Consider the following 24,188-nt stretch of genomic DNA (forward strand, 5'->3'; position numbering starts at 1 on the left):
CCAAAGCAGGCTCTAGGCTCCAAGCTGTCAGTACAGAGCCCGACACGGGGCTCAAACCCATGAACTGCGAGATCACGACCTGAGCCAAAGTCAGAGGCTAAACCAACTGAGCCATTCAGGTACCCATGAATTTACTTTTTTTAAAAGTATCTTTTCACAGAAGGTAATAAATGTAAGATTTCTCATATCTCTGAGTTTATAAAGATTCATATCCACAACAAACATATAACTAAATAAGCCCTAGAAAGAGCTAACTGAAAATGACTTAAGAGAATCAACACTGGAGAATAGAATCACAGGTTGTCCTTACTCATTCTTTTACCTCTTTAGGATACAGTTCAGTCTGTATCCTACTTTAATTTCTTCTCTGAGCTACAATTGATCTTGGAAATCAATTGATATTATAGTTCATACTCACTAGATAATTGAAATGCACTGTTCAGCAACAAAGTCAAAAAGTATTTTAACCTACTATAGAAAGATAGGTCTATACCAGTAACTCTGCATTAAATGAAGCATATCCAACACAGAATATTTAAAATTCTGTATCTATCTCTCCAACTACTTCCATGCTACTATCAAGAGGCACAAAGGGCAAGGGAAAGAGAAAATCTCTTAGAAAACCTATTACTTGAGCATCCTTAATCAAGAGATAAAGGTGGCTTATGGTTAGAATGATCCCAACATGGAGGCACCTGGGTGGCTCAGTTGGTTAAGCACCCAACTCTGGATTTTGGCTCAGATCACGATCTCAGTTTGTGGTTTTGAGCCTCGCTTCAGGCTCCATGCTGACAGCAGGGAGTCTGCTTGGGATCCTATCTTTCCCTTTCTCTTTGCCCCTCCCCTGCTCATGCTCACTCTCTCTCTCTCTCTCAAAATAATAAACTTAAAAATAAAAATTCCAATGTGATGGGGAAGAGTAAATATATTGGAGCTATGTTCTGGAGGTAATACTTAAAGAATATTGCCTATTATCAAACCACTGCTATAGATATATAGATAATAGCTATTCTTCCCTCCCCTCCTACTTTAAAAAATTTTTAATGTGGTAAGAGAATAGCAATTCTTTTTTTAAATTTTTTAACGTTTTTTTTTTTTCAATTTATTTTTGAGACAGAGAGAGACAGAGCATGAACGGGGGAGGGTCAAAGAGAGAGGGAGACACAGAATCTGAAACAGGGTCCAGACTCTGAGCGGTTAGCACAGAGCCCGACGCGGTGCTCGAACTCACGGACCGCGAGATCATGACCTGAGCCGAAGTCAGACGCTTAACTGACTGAGCCAACCAGGCGCCCCGAGAATAGCAATTCTTAACCACATGTATTAATATAATTAATATGGAGAACTAGTTACAAAGGAGTTGAAAATACTGACAAGCCTGAGGGAATCATGAGACAATGCAGAGATGAGCAAAGAAAGCAGGAAGCTGCTAACCCCTAGGGCTAGAGGGATCAAGACAGGAGGTAACAACCCAACTAAAATCGGAGTGCCCAGCTGGCTCCGTTGGAAGGGCACGCAACTCTTGATCTCAGGGTTATGAGTTTGAACCAGACGTTGGGTGTAGGAGATACATGCATACATACACTTGAAATAACCCAACGAAAAGCAATTGGAAAGGGATGAGTATTAATTTTCTGTTGTGTAACAAATTAACCCAAACTTAGTAGCTTAAAACAACACACATTTATTATGCCACAATTTCTGCGGGTGAAGAGTCAGGCGCAGATTAGGGGGTTCCATACTTGGGGTGGCAAGACTGCAATCAAGGTGCTAGCCAGGGCTAGTCTCTGGGCTTAAATAGGGATGGATCCATTTGCTATTAAAAAAAAAATTATTGAAACATCTGGAAAAACTGGAATGAAGTCTAAGAGTTAGATGGTAGTAACATAATATTTCCTGAATTTGATGGTGCTACTCTGATTATATTCATTTATTATAACTGTTTATGGGAAGTGTTGCTCAACTATTTGGAGGTAATATGACTTGAATTTGCATTCCCATATAAATTTTAGAATCAGCTTGATGCACACTAAAATAATCCTGCTGGAGGAGGAGGGAAGATGGCGGTGTAGGAGGACGCTGGGCTCACCGCGCGTCCTGCTGATCACTTAGATTCCACCTACACCTGCCTAAATAACCCAGAAAACCACCAGAGGATTAGCAGAACGGAGTCGCCGGAGCCAAGCGCAGACGAGAGGCCCACGGAAGAGGGTAGGAAGGGCGGCGAGGCGGTGCGCACTCCACAGACTGGCGGGAGGGAGCCGGGGCGGAGGGGCGGCTCACCGGCCAAGCAGAGCCCCCGAGTCTGGCTTGCAAAAAGCGGAGGGGCCTGACGGACTGTGTTCCGACAGCAAGCGCGACTTAGCGGCTGGGAAGTCATAAGTTAACAGCTCTGCTCAGAAAGCAGGAAGGCTGGAGGACAAAGGGAAGGAGAGCTGCTGAGCCCCCGGACGACAGAGCTCAGTTTGGTGGGGAACAAAGGCGCTCGCCAGCGCCATCTCCCCCGCCCATCCCCCAGCCAAAATCCCAAAGAGAACGAGTTCCTGCCAGGGAACTTGCTTGCTCCACGCAAACACCCAACTCTGCGCTTCTACGGAGCCAAACCTCCGGCAGCGGATCTGACTCCCTCCTGCTGCCACAGGGCCCCTCCTGAAGTGGATCACCTAAGGAGAAGCAAGCTAAGCCTGCCCCTCCTGCCCCTGTGCACCTTGCCTACCCACCCCAGCTAAGACGCCAGATCCCCAGCATCACAAGCCTGGCAGTGTGCAAGTAGCCCAGACAGGCCACCCCACCCCACAGTGAATCCCGCCCCTAGGAGAGGGGAAGAGAAGGCACACACCAGTCTGACTGTGGCCCCAGCGGTGGGCTGGGGGCAGACATCAGGTCTGACTGCGGCTCCGCCCACCAACTCCAGTTATACACCACAGCACAGGGGAAGTGCCCTGCAGGTCCTCACCACGCCAGGGACTATCCAAAATGACCAAGCGGAAGAATTCCCCTCAGAAGAATCTCCAGGAAATAACAACAGCTAATGAGCTGATCAAAAAGGATTTAAATAATATAACAGAAAGTGAATTCAGAATAATAGTCATAAAATTAATCGCTAGGCTTGAAAACAGTATAGCTGACAGCAGAGAATCTCTTGCTACAGAGATCAAGGGACTAAGGAACAGTCACGAGGAGCTGAAAAACGCTTTAAACGAAATGCATAACAAAATGGAAACCACCACGGCTCGGATTGAAGAGGCAGAGGAGAGAATAGGTGAACTAGAAGATAAAGTTATGGAAAAAGAGGAAGCTGAGAAAAAGAGAGATAAAAAAATCCAGGAGTATGAGGGGAAAATTAGAGAACTAAGTGATACACTAAAAAGAAATAATATATGCATAATTGGTATCTCAGAGGAGGAAAAGAGAGGGAAAGGTGCTGAAGGGGTACTGGAAGAAATAATAGCTGAGAACTTCCCTGAAGTGGGGAAGGAAAAAGGCATTGAAATCCAAGAGGCACAGAGAACTCCCTTCAGACTTAACTTGAATCGATCTTCTGCACGACATATCATAGTGAAACTGGCAAAATACAAGGATAAAGAGAAAATTCTGAAAGCAGCAAGGGGTAAACGTGCCCTCACATATAAAGGGAGACCTATAAGACTCGTGACTGATCTCTCCTTTGAAACTTGGCAGGCCAGAAAGAATTGGCAGGAGATTTTCAGTGTGCTAGACAGAAAAAATATGCAGCCGAGAATCCTTTATCCAGCAAGTCTGTCATTTAGAATAGAAGGAGAGATAAAGGTCTTCCCAAACAAACAAAAACTGAAGGAATTTGTCACCACTAAACCAGCCCTACAAGACATCCTAAGGGGGACCCTGTGAGACAATGTACCAGAGACATCACTACAAGCATAAAACATACAGACATCACAATGACTCTAAACCCATATCTTTTTATAATAACACTGAATGTAAATGGATTAAATGCGCCAACCAAAAGACATAGGGTATCAGAATGGATAAAAAAACAAGACCCATCTATTTGCTGTCTACAAGAGACTCATTTTAGACCTGAGGACACCTTTAGATTGAGAGTGAGGGGATGGAGAACTATTTATCATGCTACTGGAAGCCAAAAGAAAGCTGGAGTAGCCATACTTATATCAGACAAACTAGACTTTAAATTAAAGGCTGTAACAAGAGATGAAGAAGGACATTATATAATAGTGACAGGGTCTATCCATCAGGAAGAGCTAACAATTATAAATGTCTATGCGCCGAATACCGGAGCGCCCAAATATATAAAACAATTACTCATAAACATAAGCAACCTTATTGATAAGAATGTGGTAATTGCAGGGGACTTTAACACCCCACTTACAGAAATGGATAGATCATCTAGACACACGGTCAATAAAGAAACAAGGGCCCTGAATGAGACATTGGATCAGATGGACTTGACAGATCTATTTAGAACTCTGCATCCCAAAGCAACAGAATATACTTTCTTCTCAAGTGCACATGGAACATTCTCCAAGATAGATCATATACTGGGTCACAAAACAGCCCTTCATAAGTTTACAAGAATTGAAATCATACCATGCATACTTTCAGACCACAATGCTATGAAGCTTGAAATCAACCACAGAAAAAAGTCTGGAAAACCTCCAAAAGCATGGAGGTTAAAGAACACCCTACTAACGAATGAGTGGGTCAACCAGGCAATTCGAGAAGAAATTAAAAAATATATGGAAACAAACGAAAATGAAAATACAACAATCCAAACGCTTTGGGACGCAGCGAAGGCAGTCCTGAGAGGAAAATACATTGCAATCCAGGCCTATCTCAAGAAACAAGAAAAATCCCAAATACAAAATCTAACAGCACACCTAAAGGAAATAGAAGCAGAACAGCAAAGGCAGCCTAAACCCTGCAGAAGAAGAGAAATCATAAAGATCAGAGCAGAAATAAACAATATAGAATCTAAAAAAACTGTAGAGCAGATCAACGAAACCAAGAGTTGGTTTTTTGAAAAAATAAACAAAATTGACAAACCTCTAGCCAGGCTTCTCAAAAAGAAAAGGGAGATGACCCAAATAGATAAAATCATGAATGAAAATGGAATGATTACAACCAATCCCTCAGAGATACAAACAATTATCAGGGAATACTATGAAAAATTATATGCCAACAAATTGGACAACCTGGAAGAAATGGACAAATTCCTGAACACCCACACTCTTCCAAAACTCAATCAGGAGGAAATAGAAAGCTTGAACAGACCCATAACCAGCGAAGAAATTGAATCGGTTATCAAAAATCTCCCAACAAATAAGAGTCCAGGACCAGATGGCTTCCCAGGGGAGTTCTACCAGACGTTTAAAGCAGAGATAATACCTATCCTTCTCAAGCTATTCCAAGAAATAGAAAGGGAAGGAAAACTTCCAGACTCATTCTATGAAGCCAGTATTACTTTGATTCCTAAACCAGACAGAGACCCAGTAAAAAAAAGAGAACTACAGGCCAATATCCCTGATGAATATGGATGCAAAAATTCTCAATAAGATACTAGCAAATCGAATTCAACGGCATATAAAAAGAATTATTCACCATGATCAAGTGGGATTCATTCCTGGGATGCAGGGCTGGTTCAACATTCGCAAATCAATCAACGTGATACATCACGTTAACAAAAAAAAAAGAGAAAAACCATATGATCCTGTCAATCGATGCAGAAAAGGCCTTTGACAAAATCCAGCACCCTTTCTTAATAAAAACCCTTGAGACAGTCGGGATAGAAGGAACATACTTAAAGATCATCAAAGTCATTTATGAAAAGCCCACAGCTAACATCATCCTCAACGGGGAAAAACTGAGAGCTTTTTCCCTGAGATCAGGAACACGACAGGGATGCCCACTCTCACCGCTGTTGTTTAACATAGTGCTGGAAGTTCTAGCATCAGCAATCAGACAACAAAAGGAAATCAAAGGCATCAAAATTGGCAAAGATGAAGTCAAGCTTTCGCTTTTTGCAGATGACATGATATTATACATGGAAAATCCGATAGACTCCACCAAAAGTCTGCTAGAACTGATACATGAATTCAGCAATGTTGCAGGATACAAAATCAATGTACAGAAATCAGTTGCATTCTTATACACTAACAATGAAGCAACAGAAAGACAAATAAAGAAACTGATCCCATTCACAATTGCACCAAGAAGCATAAAATACCTAGGAATAAATCTAACCAAAGATGTAAAGGATCTGTATGCTGAAAACTATAGAAAGCTTATGAAGGTAATTGAAGAAGATTTAAAGAAATGGAAAGACATTCCCTGCTCATGGATTGGAAGAATAAATATTGTCAAAATGTCAATACTACCCAAAGCTATCTACACATTCAATGCAATCCCAATCAAAATTGCACCAGCATTCTTCTCGAAACTAGAACAAGCAATCCTAAAATTCATATGGAACCACAAAAGGCCCCGAATAGCCAAAGTAATTTTGAAGAAGAAGACCAAAGCAGGAGGCATCACAATCCCAGACTTTAGCCTCTACTACAAAGCTGTCATCATCAAGACAGCATGGTATTGGCACAAAAACAGACACATAGACCAATGGAATAGAATAGAAACCCCAGAACTAGACCCACAAACGTATGGCCAACTCATCTTTGACAAAGCAGGAAAGAACATCCAATGGAAAAAAGACAGTCTCTTTAACAAATGGTGCTGGGAGAACTGGACAGCAACATGCAGAAGGTTGAAACTAGACCACTTTCTCACACCATTCACAAAAATAAACTCAAAATGGATCAAGGACCTGAATGTGAGACAGGAAACCATCAAAACCTTAGAGGAGAAAGCAGGAAAAGACCTCTCTGACCTCAGCCGTAGCAATCTCTTACTCGACACATCCCCAAAGGCAAGGGAATTAAAAGCAAAAGTGAATTACTGGGACCTTATGAAGATAAAAAGCTTCTACACAGCAAAGGAAACAACCAACAAAACTAAAAGGCAACCAACGGAATGGGAAAAGATATTTGCAAATGACATATCGGACAAAGGGCTAGTATCCAAAATCTATAAAGAGCTCACCAAACTCCACACCCGAAAAGCAAATAACCCAGTGAAGAAATGGGCAGAAAACATGAATAGACACTTCTCTAAAGAAGACATCCGGATGGCCAACAGGCACATGAAAAGATGTTCAGCGTCGCTCCTTATCAGGGAAATACAAATCAAAACCACACTCAGGTATCACCTCACGCCAGTCAGAGTGGCCAAAATGAACAAATCAGGAGACTATAGATGCTGGAGAGGATGTGGAGAAACGGGAACCCTCTTGCACTGTTGGTGGGAATGCAAATTGGTGCAGCCGCTCTGGAAAGCAGTGTGGAGGTTCCTCAGAAAATTAAAAATAGACCTACCCTATGACCCAGCAATAGCACTGCTAGGAATTTATCCAAGGGACACAGGAGTACTGATGCATAGGGGCACTTGTACCCCAATGTTCATAGCAGCACTCTCAACAATAGCCAAATTATGGAAAGAGCCTAAATGTCCATCAACTGATGAATGGATAAAGAAATTGTGGTTTATATACACTATGGAATACTACGTGGCAATGAGAAAAAATGAAATATGGCCTTTTGTAGCAACTTGGATGGAACTGGAGAGTGTGATGCTAAGTGAAATAAGCCATACAGAGAAAGACAGATACCATATGTTTTCACTCTTATGTGGATCCTGAGAAACTAAACAGGAACCCATGGGGGAGGGGAAGAAAAAAAATAAAAAAGAGGTTAGAGTGGGAGAGAGCCAAAGCATAAGAGACTGTTGAGAACTGAGAGCAAACTGAGGGTTGATGGGGGGTGGGAGGGAGGAGAGGGTGGGTGATGGGTATTGAGGAGGGCACCTTTTGGGATGAGCACTGGGTGTTGTATGGAAACCAATTTGACAATAAATTTCATATATAAATAAAAAAAACCCAAAAAAAAAATAATAATCCTGCTGAGGATGATATTGCATTGAATCCATAGATCAATTTGAAGAGAGTGGATATCTTTAAAATATTAAGTACTCCAATTGAGTATTCAGTTAATAACTGAATTTGCTTTGATCTTCTTTAGCGTTTTTCAGTATTTTGTAGTTTTTAGTGGACAAGTCTTGCATAGCTCTCCCTATATCTATTCCAAAGATTCAGACTTTTTTATGCTGCTATAAATAACAATTTCTCGTTTCTTTTTTATGTTGACATATGAAAATAGAACTTTTTTAAAACATTTTTTAATATTGTTCTATATGTAATAGGAACCTTGCCAAGTACACTTACTACTTCTAATAGTTTATAGATTTTGGATTTTCTACACACTCTGTCATTTACAAATAATGAGGCTTATTTCTTCCTCTCCGACACGTTTTTTGTTTTTTCTTGCCTTATTACTATGACTAGGACCTTCAGAACAATGTTGAATAACAGACATCCTCATCTTATTCCCAATCTCAAGTATGATGTCTGCTGTAGATTTTACAGAGATCTTTTTTTTATGTTTATTTATTTTAAGAGAGCAAGCATGTGCACGTGAGCAGGAGAGGGGCAGAGAGAGAGGGAGAGAATCCCAAGCAGGCTCCACTTGTCAGCACGGAGCCTGAGGCAGGGCTTCGTGTCACAAACCATAAGATCATGACTTGAGCCAAAATCAAGAGTCAGAAGTTTAAGCAACTGAGCCACCCAGGTGCCTCAATATTTTTTATCAAAATAAGAAAGTTTCCTCTTGGGACACCTGGGTGGCTCAGTTGGTTAAGTGTCTTACTCAATTTCAGCTCAGGTCATGATCTCACTGTTCTTAAGATCAAGCTCCAGGTTGGGCTCTGGGCAGACAGGTGGAGCCTGCTTGGGATTCTCTCTCCCTGTCTTGCCCTCTGCCCCTCCCCCACTCATGCTAACTCTCAAAATAAACAAACATTTAAAAAAGAAGGTTCCCTCTTCCTAGTTTGGTGAGTTTTTAATATGAATATCAAATGCTTTTTCTGCACCTATTGAAATGACCTTATAGTTTTTTTTCAATGTGAAGTACATTGGTTAAATTATCTCTGCATTCGTGAAAAAAAAGAAACCCACTTTGTCATGTATTCTCTTTTTCATATTTTAATATTTAACTTGCTAATATTGTACTTAGGTTGAACTTGTATTTTGGAATTATATTCATGAAAGAGTTGTCTGTAATTCTTTCTTTTAATCTCCTATGTATGTTCAAAGTTATGTCAGCTTGGTAAAAAGAGTTCGGAAATGTTCTCTCATTGTCTAATCCCTAGAATTTATGTAGACTTGATATAATATTTGAAAGAATTCAGTGGGGATGCCATCAAGGCCTGGAATTGGTGGGAAGATTTTAAGTAACAGATTTGATTACTTTTTTATTTAGATATATATTTACATACCATAAAACTCGCCCTTTTAAAGTATAAAATTGAGTGGCACTTAGTGTATTCATTAAATTGTGCAATCATCACCACTAAGTCCAGAGCAGTTAAATCATCCCAAAAAGAAACTCCACATCCATTAGCAGTCACTCACCAATCATCCTCCCTCCTGCTGGAGTGAACTATTATGAATTATTTCATATAAGTGGGACCATACTCTACGAAGTCTTTTACATTGCTTCTACTTAGAATAATGTTTTTCAAGATTCATCCATGTTGTTGGATGGATGAATACCATTCCATCATACATACGTACATTTTGTTTATCCATTCATCAGTTGATATACATATGGCTTGTTTCAATTTGGGGGTTATTACTAATGCTGTTATGAACACTGACATGCAAGTTTTTGTGTGAGGATATGCTTTCAATTTTCTTGGGTAAGAACGGAAGAATGCTAAGTCATATGGCAACTATGTTTAACTTTCTGAAGAACTGCCAGACTGTTTTACAAAATGACTGTACCATTTTATAGCCCATCAGCAACATAGGAGGGTTCCAGTTTCCCCACATCCTTGCCAACAACTGCCGTTGCCTGTCTTTTCAACTGTTGCCTGTCTTTTCAATTATAGCTATCCTAGTAGGTATGAAATAGTGTCTCATTGTGGTTTCATTTAGATCTCCCTAATGACTAATGATGTTGAGCATCATCTCACGTATTTATTGGCAATTTATTATCTTCTTTGGAAAGATATCTATTCATATACTTTGCCCATTTTTACCGAGTTGTCTTTTTACTGTTGAGTTGCAGAATTGTTCATATATTCTAGATATTAGTCTCTTACAAATATGTGATTTGCTCCCATTGCTCCATTCTTTCATTCTCACATTCTAGGAGTTGTCTTTTGACTTTCTTGAGTGTCTTTTAAAGCACAGTGTTCTTAATTTTGATGAAGTCCAATTTATCTATTTTTCATTTGGTTGCTTGTGCTTCACATATGTAAGAAATGACTGCCTCATGCAAGGTCACAGAGACAACTATGTTTTCTACCAAAGAGTTTTATAGTTATAGCATTTAAATTTAGGTATCTGATGCATTTTGAGTTAATTTTGGGATAGTGTGAGGGAGAGATTCAACTTCATTCCCTGGCATAAGGCTATGCAGTTGTCTCAACATCATTTGTTGAAAAGACTATTAGTTCTGTTCATCAAATAGATTCAACTATTTTAACAAATACAGAGCTATTCAGATTTTTATTTTTTTAGAAATGTCTACACACAGGGGCACCTGGGTGGCTCAGTTAACTGTCCGACTCCTGGTTTTGGCGCAGGTCATGATCTCACGGTTCGTGAGTTTGAGCCCCACATTGGACTCTGTGCTGATGGTGCAGAGCCTGCTTGGGATTCTCTCTCTCCCTCTCCTGCTCACGTGTTCTCTCTCAAAATAAATACATAAAACTTTTTTTTTTAATTTTTTTAAAAAAAGGAAGAAAGAAAGAAATCTCCATACACAGAGTGGGATTTGAACTCAACCCTGAGATCAAGTCACATGCTCTTCTGACTGAACCAGCCAGGCAACCCCCTAGATTTTCTTATCTGTATTTTTTCAGGTACTTGACCACTTCATCTAAAATTTTAAATGCAGCAACATGCATTTATTCATACCTTCTTGAAAGATTTTTAATGAATGCAGAAGCAGTGAGTGATGTCTCCATTTCATTCTTTTTTAAGTTTTATTTAAGTAATCTCTATACTCAACACAACCCCAAGATCAAGAGTCGCATGTTCTTCTGAGTCAGCCAGCACCCCTCCATTTCATTTCTGATATTTATTCCTTCACACTTTTTTCATTTGTCTTGCTGTGGATGTCTTCTCAACATGACTCAACTTTGTTAATTCTAATATGTTCACTTTCTATTCCAATAAATTAAGCTCCTTCTTCCCTCTTTGTGCTTTAGTTTTTAATAACTTGAAGCCATTCATTGACTTTTAGCTTTTATTCCCTTGTAATAAATACTCCCCTCTAAGCACAGCTTCATCTATACATCATGAATTTTGATGTTTTATTTTTATAGTAAAAATTTCTCTAACTTCTGTGATTTTTTCCTTAACTCAAGATGATTTTGGAGTGTGTTTTGTAGTTTCTAAATATGGTATTTTCTAGCCTTTTTTTCCCCTAGCTCATTTTCCTTTTTTAAGTAATCCTTATGACCACATGAGGCTCACGACCCTGAGATCAGGAGTTGCATGTTTCACTGACTGAGTCAGCCAGGTGTCTCCTCCTTATTTTATTTATGGTCAGAGAATGTACTAAGATTGATAATTTTTTGATTCTTTAGACTTCCCTTCTGCTAAGCAGGTGGTCAACTTTTGTAAATGTCCCACATGTACATGAAAAAAACATGTATTATACATTTGTCAAATACAGTAGCCTACACATGGTGGTTAGGGCTCCTGTATTTTCTATAACCATGCCAACCTTTTTTCTATGACTGTGTAATCTATGACTGTGGATTTCTCTTATTTCTTGTGATAAATTTAGAAGCTATTGAATTCTATAAATTTATTTTATTTTTATTTTTTTTTATTTTTTTTTTCAACGTTTATTTATTTTTGGGACAGAGAGAGACAGAGCATGAACGGGGGAGGGGCAGAGAGAGAGGGAGACACAGAATCGGGCTCCACAGGCTCCAGGCTCTGAGCCATCAGCTCAGAGCCCGACGCAGGGCTCGAACTCACGGACCGCGAGATCGTGACCTGGCTGAAGTCGGACACTTAACCGACTGTGCCACCCAGGCGCCCCTTGAATTCTATAAATTTAAAATTGCTAAACCGTTCTGGCGAATTAGTCCTCGCATGATCAACTGTTTCTCTACTATGAGTTTTTTGCCTTAAATTATGATATTAATATAGCCACAGCAGCTTCCACTTAGTGTTTATATGTCTACATCCTTTCACTTTTCACCTTTCTGTAGACATTTTGGGTCTCTTTTGTATATAACTGGGTTGTATCATTATCTGAAAATGTCTGTAACTGGAGGATTTTACTCCATTTACACTTACTGCAATTTCTGATATATTGGGATTTAAACATACCACCTTAACAATTGTTTTCCTTGTCACTTTTCCCGGGTTTTCAGTCTTGCTTTCTTTTTAGGTTGAGTACTTTTTTTTTCCCGTTGTTCTATTTTATCCCACTAGTATACAGTAATATACCTTTACAAATCTTTTAATGTAGTTACCCTAAATATTACAACATGCAATTCTGAATATTCAAGTCTAATATAAAATGATGGCTTAAACCTTTCCTCAGACATGACTTTAAAACTTTTCCATTTATCCTCCTCTCAATTTACATAACATTGTTTTCATGTACTTTAGTCCTATTTTCTTTTTAATGCTAAAGATACTACTTTAGGTTTAATATCACTATATATATATATATATATATATATATATATATATATATATATATATTTTTTTTTTTTTTTTTTAAGAGAAAAAGAGAATGCATGAAAGTTGGGGAGGGGCAGAGGGAAAACGAATTTTAAGCTCCATGCTCTGCATGGATCAACACCTGAGCCACCCAGGTGCCCCTGTTTTAAAATCACTATTAACTTAAACCCCCATATTTACCCTGTTATTCCTCATTCCTTTTTTCATCAACAATCTTTTTTTTTTTTTAATTTTTTTCAACGTTTTTTATTTATTTTTGGGACAGAGACAGAGCATGAACAGGGGAGGGGCAGAGAGAGAGGGAGACACAGAATCAGAAGCAGGCTCCAGGCTCTGACCCATCAGCCCAGAGCCTGACGCGGGGCTCGAACTCACGGACCGCGAGATCGTGACCTGGCTGAAGTCGGACGCTTAACCGACTGCGCCACCCAGGTGCCCCCATCTCCAATCTTCTATCTGGCATCATTTTCCTCCTACTTAATGACATCATTTTTGTGGTTAGGAAAAATTTCTCACTTTTAGTGTGATATATGTTATTTTTTTAATTTTAGAGAAAAAGAGCATGCATGCAAGCAGGAGGCGGGGGGGAGGGAGACAGAGAGAGAGAGAGAGAGAGAGAGAGAGAGAGAGAGAGAATCTCAAGTGGGCTCCATGCTCAGCGCGGAGAGTAGGAATATTAATTTTACCTTTCACACTCTTATTATTAACATTTTTGCTTGGTATAGAAATCTACATTTGCAGTTATTTTAATTCCATCACTTTGAAGATGCCATTCCATTGTCTTCTGATTGCCACTGGTTTTACAGTCTGTTATCATATATTTGCTCCTTTGGAACATGCCTCATTTCTTCCACTGCTCTAGACTTTTTTCCCTAGTTCTTAAAAATGGTAATATTTACATAATTCTGACTTTCTCTGAATGTATCTTGCTTGAGGTTTGTGGCACTTCCAGAACCTACAGTGTGGGAGGCCAGACTCCAGTGCCAGGCTGAGACCGGGTGGAGCAACAGCTCCCTGTTGACCCAGCCAACCCGGTGGTTCTCCCTCCCATTCCCCCATTTGCAAAGGCATACAAAAGCCTTGTCAAGGCTGAGAAAGTTAATTCCTGAAGCCTGTGGTCTGTGGGTATTGGCAGTAATGTTACCCCCCTTTTCTACCCTGGGTCAAATAGAAACAAACATGGGAACTGTGTTTTGCTAGCAATCTATCAACAAGGTCTTGTTGTGACCCGTTTAGAAAGTTCGCAAGGTACACAGAACTAAATGGTTTGGCTGGTAAAGATCATGTGAAACCTGTTCTTAGAATGACCTGATCCATAAGAGTCTTATAAAAGATTGTGTATAGCAACAATAAAGCCGTCACTTGGGCCATCAGCCCAGGGGCCCCTCCTATTCCCAAACTGGCTTCTCTTTTCTTTTTTTTTTTCTTACATTCCCCTACCCTCAGGACCCTGATCTCGGTGTTTGTTGCGCCGGTCGCAACACTACAGCTTGATGATTTTCATAAAATTTAAAGGTTTCTTAAGAATTAACTTCAAATATTCTTTCTTGTCTTTCTGGAACTGCAATTACATTAATGTTGGCCCATCTCTGTGTTATATTCTTTTCTGGTTCCTCCCATCCTTTGGACTCTCTATACATTTTTCTGAATTTTTTCTCTTCTGACCAAACTTAATTCACAATTCCTTCAGCTATATTTCATCTGGTGTTAAACTCACTCACTAAATTCTTAATTTTAGCTTTGTTTTTATTTTTTAAATTCCTAATTCTATACTGAATTTTATCCAGAATTTAACAGAATAAGAGAGAAGCAATGAGTACAGTAAAACATACATAATATTAGTCTGTACAATGTACAGGATGGCATGAAAGTAGGCAGGGGAATTTAACACTTCAATGGACACCTAAAGCTTAAGTTAAGTTGGAAATCGTATGAAACAGTTTGAGAAGGGAGATCACTATGAGCTTGAGTATGAAAACATGAAGTATATTCCCCCACATGTTTGGGGAATTACAAATTGATATGACTAAAATTTAGGGGCAGACTAGGTAGGTAATAATGGAGGAAGACTAAAAAGAAGGCAAGGGCCAGATCACAGAAGACCTTACATACTAGATGAAGAGTTTATACCTCACCCTATAAGAAGGTTAACAAAGAAAAAAATGGTAAATTTATTCTAGAAAGGTCATTCAGGCAGAATTATGGGAAAAGGTATGAGGACAAAATAAGGCACAAATCAATTAGTAAATCTACTGGAATATCAAAGCCAGAGAAGACCAGAGCCAGAATCACAGCACCAATACAGAAGGATGGACTAATATGGTAAAGTACTGTACCCAGTCTTCAGGGACTGAATATGAAAAGGAAATAAGGTCTAATCCCAGCTTTCAAGCACTAGTCAGAGATAAGAGTACCACAGAACATTTAGAAGAAAGATAGTGTAGGATAATGCCATCTCATTTAGATCTCTTCTAGTAAAAAGGCTATGCAAGTATACAGAAGAGGTTACTATTAGAGCACATATCAGTAAAATCTGTGTTGTACCTTGAACTCTGATTATCATCCTTCAAATATAATGGCAAAGATTTTTAAAATATTTTTTATTACATCTATACCATATTTACATATAAGTATTTACTTTAACTTCTAGATATTTTCCTATTATGTTATTTTAATTAAAACAAAACCATGTTTTCTCTTAAGTATTTGATTAAGGTTTTAAAACTCAAGACACTTTAGGGGCACTTATTTGGCTCAGTTGGTAAAGCATGCAATTCTTGATCTCAAGGTAGGGAGCCCAAGCCCTACACTGGGTGTAAATCTTATTTAAAACAAAACAAAACAGAACAAAACAAAACAAAACAAAACAAAACAAAAACTGGGGCACCTGGGTGGCTCAGTTGATTAAGAATCTGACTTTGGCTCAGGTCATGATCTTGTGGTTCATGAGTTCTAACCCCATATCAGGCTCTAGTGTCAACATGGAGCCTGCTTCCGATCCTCTGTCTGTGCCCCTGACCAGCTCATGCTCTCTCTCTCTCAGAAAAAACATTTAAAAGAAAAAAACTGAGAATGTTTTAAGTTTGCAAAGACAAAAGATTAATAAAAGTAACTTCACCTTTCAAATGTGACTTTAAAAAAAATTTTTTTAGGGGCGCCTGGGTGGCGCAGTCGGTTGAGCGTCCGACTTCAGCCAGGTCACCATCTCGCGGTCCGTAAGTTCGAGCCCCGCGTCAGGCTCTGGGCTGACGGCTCAGAGCCTGAAGCCTGTTTCCGATTCTGTGTCTCCCTCTCTCTCTGCCCCTCCCCCGCGTTCATGCCCTCTCTCTCTCTGTCCCCAAAAAAATAAACGTTGAAAAAAAAAATTTTTTTTAAATAATAATAAAAAAAAAAAAATTTTTTTAATGTTTATTCATTTTTTGAGAGACAGAGAGAGACAGAGCATGATGAGCAGGAAGGGGCAGAGAGAAGGAGACACAGAATCCAAGGCAGGCTCCCAGGCTCCGAGCCGTCAGCACAGAGCCCGACGAGGGGCTTGAACTCACGAACTGCGAGATCATGACCTGAGCCGAAGTCGGACGCTCAATGGACTGAGCCACCCAGGCACCCCTCAAATGTGACTTTTTAAATAGAAAAGTGGTAAACCGTCTCCATTAAAAAAACAAAACAAAACAAACAAAAAAACAATACTCCCAACAAAACTAAAGGTAAGCTTAGATGTTGAGCTAATTCAAATAGTACATAAAGACATGGACAACCACCTTATTTTAACCCCCCCCCCAAAAAGTATTTACTGAATCTTATATTCAAGTTTTCCATATACAATTCAAAATAAATTATCCTTGAAAATAAGATGTTTAAACCATGCAACATAATCTCTGCAATTGTACCTAGTTAATATAATATTTGCCTTAAGTATACCAGACAAATATTTACAAAATAAAAACCAGCAGAAGTATTTTTGTATCTGAGAGCCTGACATTCTAATCCACTGGATTAACATTGTTTCCTAAGTATAGTAATATAAAAAAATCTCTTTGGGTACTCAACACACTAGAAGTACAACTATCTATTTATAATTGCCAACTTCCAACAATATGACACATCAGTAAACACCAACACAATACTTTAGCAATAATTATGTGAAATGACAAGTGAGAAACAAAACTCTCAATAATGATGGGTCACCAAATTCTTTCGTCTAACAGTTATTATAAAAAAAATTTATTTAAGAAACCTAAATACACATTCATGATTAAACATTTTAAAATTAAACTAAAATGTTATAAAATTTCCTTTTTCTCTTTTACAAAACAAAGTCTCAAACATAAAAGGTTAAATTTAATGTTAAATATTTCTTTTTTTTTTTTTTGGAATTGTTTTCTGATACTATCTTAGTAAATTATTTATTCAGCCGCTTTTTTAAGTTCTCAAGGTGTTCCATTTCAACATCCTGTAATGCCAGTACTATTGCTTTAGACAAGGAGGGATTAAATGAAATCGTCATTAGACAACACAAATCTATTAAATCTCTCTGACACTTCTGCAAACCTTCCAGGAACTTTTGGTATTGAAGAGGATCCTTTTTTAACTGTTTCATTTCTGGTACTGAAAACCCTATCAGACTAGTAAGTATCTCATCCACAAAGTCTACATCTAGATATCCAGTACCATCAGAAATCTTTGCTGTTATACTCCAAATGCCACCAGAACTTGAAAGATTTCCAGTTAAGGTTACAATAAATGCTTTGACCTTCACTGTTGTAACTTCCTTTGGTTTGCTGGCCATTAGGACAGACAAATAGATAAAGGGCGGAGAATACAAATCCATGGCAATAGAAAAATCAGTGTTGTTCTCTGATGGTCTTAAAGAACAAGACTGTAAATGATGATCATTTTCACTAGAAATGTGTGAACTCCTTTTTGGTACATAATTTACCAGCTCTCCCTTTGATATTTTATTTAAGGAATGTCCATCTGCACTGCTGAAGGTTTGTTTTACTTTATTACCTGTCTCTGAGTCCTTATCTTTATTTGTGAAATCATGGGGTAGGGGTACATTACTATGAACTGAAAAAACGCTACTGTTTTTGTCTTCAACAGATGGACAACTAAATAATTTGTCTTCATTAGTCACTTGTTCGGATACATTTTTTTCATTCCAATTACAGTTTCCACTTTTGCAAATCAAAGAAAAATTATTTGGAGTATTAGGTTTATGTAAAAATCTCTCTATGCTTTCATCTGGGGTTCTGTTCAAAGTCAATAACTGTAATTCTTTAGTCTTCATTTGTTCTTTCTGGACAGTTTCTTCTAAAAGCAAGGCCTCCTCCAATGAAAAGTCATCTAATTCCCCATCAGTGAAATGCATAGGTTGATTTGGTTGTTTCTCCTTTGGTTTTGGAGAAATAATATGTCGTGATTCAAAACTTGACTGTCTTGTGGGAACAGTATTTGAGGAACTACCTGTGCTGAAGCATCTTCTTTCTAAGGAGGTGTCATTATTTGCTGCAAGCTCATTTTCATCAAGACTTGCCAAGAGTTCTTCATCAGAAGGTCCTAATGCAGGATCCAGAACATCTGTAATTCCAGGGATGGTCTGGTTACAATTATTTGGTATGACTGAAACTACAGGATCAGGTTCCCCAATTAATCTTGCAAGTACTTTTTCTTGGGCATATTCCTCTGAAAGGGCATCTACTTCTCCTCCCAAAATCTTCACATTTTCTGGTTTCAATAAAAGAACACCAAGACGGAAAGAAATGTTTCCATAAATCAAAATTTTTGTACCTGGGGCAAGATCACTATGAAGAGCTGGAATAGACTGATATTCCATTCCCTGCATTTGTACAACTCCATCAGTTAGTTGTAACATCAACATTCGTGAAGGCTTTGCTTCCCAAGGTTTTAGGGTTACTTGTGTTTCAGCTGTAACTAAGTCATTCGTTGTATTCTTTCCTCTCAACTTTTGTATCTGGGAATATGCAGGTTGACTTACATCAACCAATGAATTAATCTGCAAAGCAAAAAATCCATTCAGTTCTCCTTTTGGAACTTCTAAAATGCCGTCAGGTAAAACAGGATGTTCCAAATCTCTCAGGTCAGTAAGAAGCCACTGCTCAAACACTTGTTTATTCATTTGTGCCTGACTCAAATTAACATTATCATTTTCTTCTTGGATCCAGTTAATACAAGCTTCCAACCACATTAGAGGTACTTTAACATGCCACGTAGCTAAAAGCCAGGTTTCAACTCTTAATGCAATATTAGTTACACTCATTTCTTTTAAAATAAAAGAAATATTATGCAAGTATTACCTGAAAACAAAAAACAAAAAAAAATTATGATAATTCAGTATATTTAAATACAGTTTCTACAATTCTCTACAATGCACAGGTATAACCACACCCTTTAGATTTTTCTCTCTTCAACATCTTAAAATTCTTTGACTTTCTACATGGCCAAATTCAAATACCACAAGTAATCCGATTATATAATGAGAAAAGCAAAAGGTTTGAGACAGATATATTCCGATTTGAAAGCTAGTTCTGTCAAGTTACAAGTTCTGTGGCCTAATACAAATTTCTTAACTTCTCTAACCCAGTTTTTTCATCTGTAAAATGTCAATACCACCATTTATCTTCCAGGGTTGTTGTGAAGATTATACAATTAACATTTGTAAAGCATAATGTCAGACCTATGAAAGACACTCAGTAAATGGTAGTTATTATATTAATAACCAGATTCTAATCATTTAAAATTTACTCAAGAAACAATAGTCGCTAAGGTTGTTTTCCTATGTATAATTCATGTTCTATTAAAATGTTTACCATTAGGGTGCCTAGGTGGCTCAGTCAGTTAAGCACCCAACTTCAGTTCAGAACATGATCTCAGAGTTTGTGAGTTCAATCAAGACTGCGTCAGGCTCTGTAATAACAGCTCAGAGCCTGGGGCCTGCTTCAGATTCTGTGTCTCCCTCTCTCTCTGCCCCTCCCCTGCTCACAATCTCTCTCTCTCTCTCTCAAAAATAAATAAACATTTTTTAAAAATAAAAAAAAAAACACTTTACCATTCTGTTTGCCCATTTAGCACTTAAATATGTGGTCTATGCATAAGAATATAGTAACAATAGACTCTGTGCTGATGTAAAGTATCTCATTTGTTTCACTAAATAAAACTCAACGGTCCTTCCTACGAGATACGAGATAAATGTACTTCTGATTTCTCAATATAAAAGCAGTAGCAAAACACTATTAAACACCAATTAACACTGTGTTCACAAAAGTATATTTTTTCTCCCACAGATCAAAATATCTAAGAGTTAAAATTTATAAAAGTTTTAACATGTCCACAAGAAAACTTACCATTTGGAACAGGAACATATAGGATTTGATGATAGGATTTGGAACTGGTTGTTCAGTGGAGTAATTGTAACCTCTACTGTTCAGAAATGGCCCTGGGACAAGAAGTGGTAAGGGTTATAAGGCAAAGCCACAGAAAGAATCACTGGTCTATCTGTATGAGTGTTAAGAGTTTGGTGGTATGGTTTTGGGAGTTCCTATTATCAATCAGGGCAGAGTAGAGGTAAAATAATAAAAACATGAGGTTTTGAATGAGCTAAATAGAAGCAAGTGACCATGAGAAATTTACACACTCCCTCTTAGTGTATTTCTTTATCTATATGCTTAACCTCACAGGGCTACTGTAAAAATTAAAGATAGGAGAGGATGGCCCACAGGGCACTGGCACAGGCACGTATCTTAGGCAGCTGGGTCAACTGACCCAAAGGGAAGATCCAGCTGAACTCCGCATCCCTACCACCATGACCTGTCAGTCACAGGGTTTACAGCAGCTTCTGTAGGCTGAGAAGTGGGTGCCCAGAAAGTGTCCAAGGTCCACATGCAAAAGAAATGAAAGCTGAAGCAGGCAAAACCAACTCAAGCTGAAACAGAACAGTACAGCCTACAGAAAGAGAAAAGTGTCCAAGGCCGAGGACACTGTGGCTCTGGGATCCCATGGTAGTTGCAGCAGTGGAGACAGCCCAGGAGATGATGACCATCCTCTAGACCTAATTCCAGCAAAACAGGGATGAAGTCCTAGATAACCTCTTAGACTTTAAGACATCAAGCAGAAATCCATGAAAACTACCACATAAATGGACAGGAGAATAAGAAAGAAGTGCCTATTCAAAGGATTGGAATTTTACATGCCTTCATGGAATATGAAATTTTAGCAAAGCTTGAATTATATTCTCATGAAAAGGCATTAAATTATTTCTGTATATTATACAGTAGGTCCTTTCAGTTTTTGGAGAATAACAAATCTAGCTTCTTTATGTGAACTTAAAGCTTACCCTAATGTACAACATGGTGACTATAGCTAATAATACTATCTGTATTCGAAAGCTGCTAAGAGAGTAAATCTTTTTTTTTTAATTTTTTTAATGTTTATTTATTTTTGAGACAGAGAGTTAGAGCATGAACAGGGAAGGGTCAGAGAGAGGGAGACACAGAATCTGAAGCAGGCTCCAGGCTCCGAGCTGTCAGCACAGAACCCGACGCGGGGCTCGAACTCACAAACTGTGAGATCATGACCTGAGCCGAAGTTGGAAGCTCAACCGACTGAGCCACCTAGGCATCCCAAGAAAGTAAATCTTAAAAGTTCTCATGACAAGAAAAAAAAAAATCTGTAACTATATAAGGTGATGAATGCTAACTATTAACTAGACTTACTATGGTGATCATTTTGCAATGTACACAAATATCAAATCATTGTTGAACCATTGAAACTAATATAATGTTTGTATCAATTACACTTCAATTTTTAAAAGACACCAAAAAAGCTTACTGAAAGACTTCACTTTTTTACCTCATGTCTCTTAGAAATTTAATGAGTATACATTGTCTGGTCCCCTATGTCTTTTAGCTTAAGCAACATATATCGATACTGACTTTTTCTTTATTAGATGTAGTTTAAAAAAAAATGTTTTTAAAAAAGAAAAGGGTTTAATGTTTTTTCCCCCAAAAGTTTTTCTTGAGGGTCAGGAGCTTTATCTATGAGAAAGTAGTAAATAGTTATTTGTAACCTGTGTTAAGCAGCAGACAGCCTTAAAATAGTCTTTTCCACCTAAGAGTTAGAACAATAAATACTAGCATAATTGTCTGGCCTGCTTTTAGTTTCTCTTAATCAAAATTACTAGACGACAGGATTCAAGAACTGGCTACCCGTTATTACTTGGTATGCTGATAATCATTTAAAAGTAAAGACTATCGTGCAAAATAAATAAACAAAACAAAACAGATGGAAGAGCCACTATATAATCTAGTGGTTCAGAATACAACTCTGGAGCCAAATTACACTTATAAACTCTGTGACCCTAAACAAGTGGTCATGTTATTAACAAATGGTTAAAATTTAAAGGAGTTATAGTTGTGAGGATTACATAAATAACATTTTAGAGGAGGAGCTAAAAAAGGTCATTATCATTACAGAACTAGTGAATCTTTACAGTGAAGAAAATGAGAATATATACATATTTTTTTAATTATTGTGATAAAAATAGACCATGTAAAGACTGATTAGAAGACTCTTTAATAAAGACATTTAAGACTATGGCATCCCCGGGGTTCCTGGGTGGCTCAGTCGGTTAAGCATCCGACTTCAGCTCAGGTCATGATTTCGCAGTGAGTTCGAGCCCCCCGTCAGGCTCTGTGCTGACAGCTCAGAGCCTGGAGCCTGCTTCAGATTCTGTGTCTCCCTCTCTCTCTGCCCCTCCCCTGCTCATGCTCTGTCTCTCTCTCTCTCCCAAAAATAAACATTTAAATATATATATATATATAAAACATTTAAATATATATATATATATAAAAGAAAAAAGAAAAGACTATGGTATCCTTATCACAAGTCACAGAGACTGCTTCTGGGCTGAGGGACACCAGAGTACCTCTGGTGGAGGAACCATGAGTACCTCTGGGCTGAGGGACACCAGAGTACCTCTGAAGTGGAGGAACCATGCTGAAAATAAGGGGGACAAATAAATTCTTAAATCCTAAATACTGAACACACACTACTCTCTACCCTACAAAGCACCCAGAAATACCAGCGACTGTACTCTCCTAGAAAGACTAGAAAATCTTTCTCTGGACAATCTTACTACCCTAAAAGAAAAGACCTAAAGATACTAACACAAGAGGTTCTCCAATTAAACAGCCCATTTTGAGAATGCATCTACAGACTCAGAGTTTCTTTTCTTTTTTTTTAGTGTTTATTTATTTTTGAGAGAGAGGGAGAGAGTGCAAGCAGGGAAAGGGGGCAAAGAGAGAGAGAATCTCAAGCAGGCACCCTGCTGTCATCACAGAGGCCAATGTGGGGCTCAAACCCACAAACCATGAGATCATGACCTAAGCCGAAATCAAGAGTTGGACGCTTAACAAACTGAGCCACCCAGGTACCCCCAGACTCAGATTTCCAACCAGCCTTCTAGTTCCCTTCCCTTAACTGCAACAAGACATCTGAGACAATCTTTTTTAAGCATTTCTTTTTTTTTTTTTTTAATATTTGTGTTTTTTTTGAGAGAGAGAGACAGAGTGTGAGTGGGGGACGGGCAGAGAGAGAGAGAGAGAGAGAGAGAAAGAGAGACAGGGGCACAAAATTTGAAGCAGGCTCCAGGCTCTGAGCCTCAGCACAGAGCCTGACACAGGGCTCGAACTCAGGAGCTGTGAGATCATGACCTGAGCCAAAGTGGGACACTTAACAGACTGAGCCATTGAGGCGCCCCTCTAAGACAATCTTGTAACAATAGGCACATTAAATAAAAAATGCAATGAAATGACTATGAAGAGAGCCAAAAACTCCAAAAAAGCTATTTTTAATATCATCAGAAAGATAATAATATCCAGGTAATAAGAATCGGATTCTGTAACAAGAAATATTCATAGGACAAAAACAACTCTTAGAAATTTAAAATGATAGCAGAAATGAAACACAGTACACTGAATGGAAGATAAAGTTAATAAAATCTCTTCCAAAAGTAAAACACTGATTTCCAAAGAAATCAATGAAACACAAGGAAAAAGAAAAAAAAAGCCCCATAAGTCTAACAGACTAGGAGTTCCAGAAAGACGAAAAAGAGAAAACAAAGGAGGGAGAAGGAAGGATTAATCAAAGAAATAAATTTACAATTTCCAGGACTTAAAGAAAAGAGCTTCCAGATGGAAAGAACCCAATACAGTGAATAAAACAGACATGTAACAAGGCATTATCTTTATGAAATTTTAGACAGGGACAAAGATGCTGCAAGCATCCAGAAAAG

At 38.4% G+C, this 24,188-nt stretch overlaps 1 protein-coding gene across 2 annotated transcripts in view; it reads right to left on the reverse strand.

The window, feature by feature from the left end:
- Positions 1-1,664: 1,664 nt before the first annotated feature.
- RMI1 (RecQ mediated genome instability 1) overlaps positions 1,665-24,188 on the reverse strand; it is a 35,836-nt gene continuing 13,312 nt past the window's right edge. Inside the window, exons 3-4 of one of the 2 annotated variants that reach the window (XR_005783116.1) lie at positions 20,242-20,333; positions 1,665-1,816 (exon numbers count right to left, since the gene is read on the reverse strand). Coding sequence is in view for 1 of the 2 variants with exons in the window: in XM_040450294.1 (XP_040306228.1) it covers positions 17,280-19,157 (1,878 nt within the window). In the remaining variant the exon portion in view is untranslated. Of the gene's footprint in view, positions 1,817-16,579; positions 19,195-20,241; positions 20,334-24,188 lie in introns of those variants that run through there. The other variant, XM_040450294.1, reaches the window with a different exon arrangement.

This window comes from Herpailurus yagouaroundi, unplaced genomic scaffold, assembly GCF_014898765.1.
Source record: "Herpailurus yagouaroundi ecotype Mexico unplaced genomic scaffold, PumYag 201, whole genome shotgun sequence".
Taxonomy (NCBI): domain Eukaryota; kingdom Metazoa; phylum Chordata; class Mammalia; order Carnivora; family Felidae; genus Herpailurus; species Herpailurus yagouaroundi.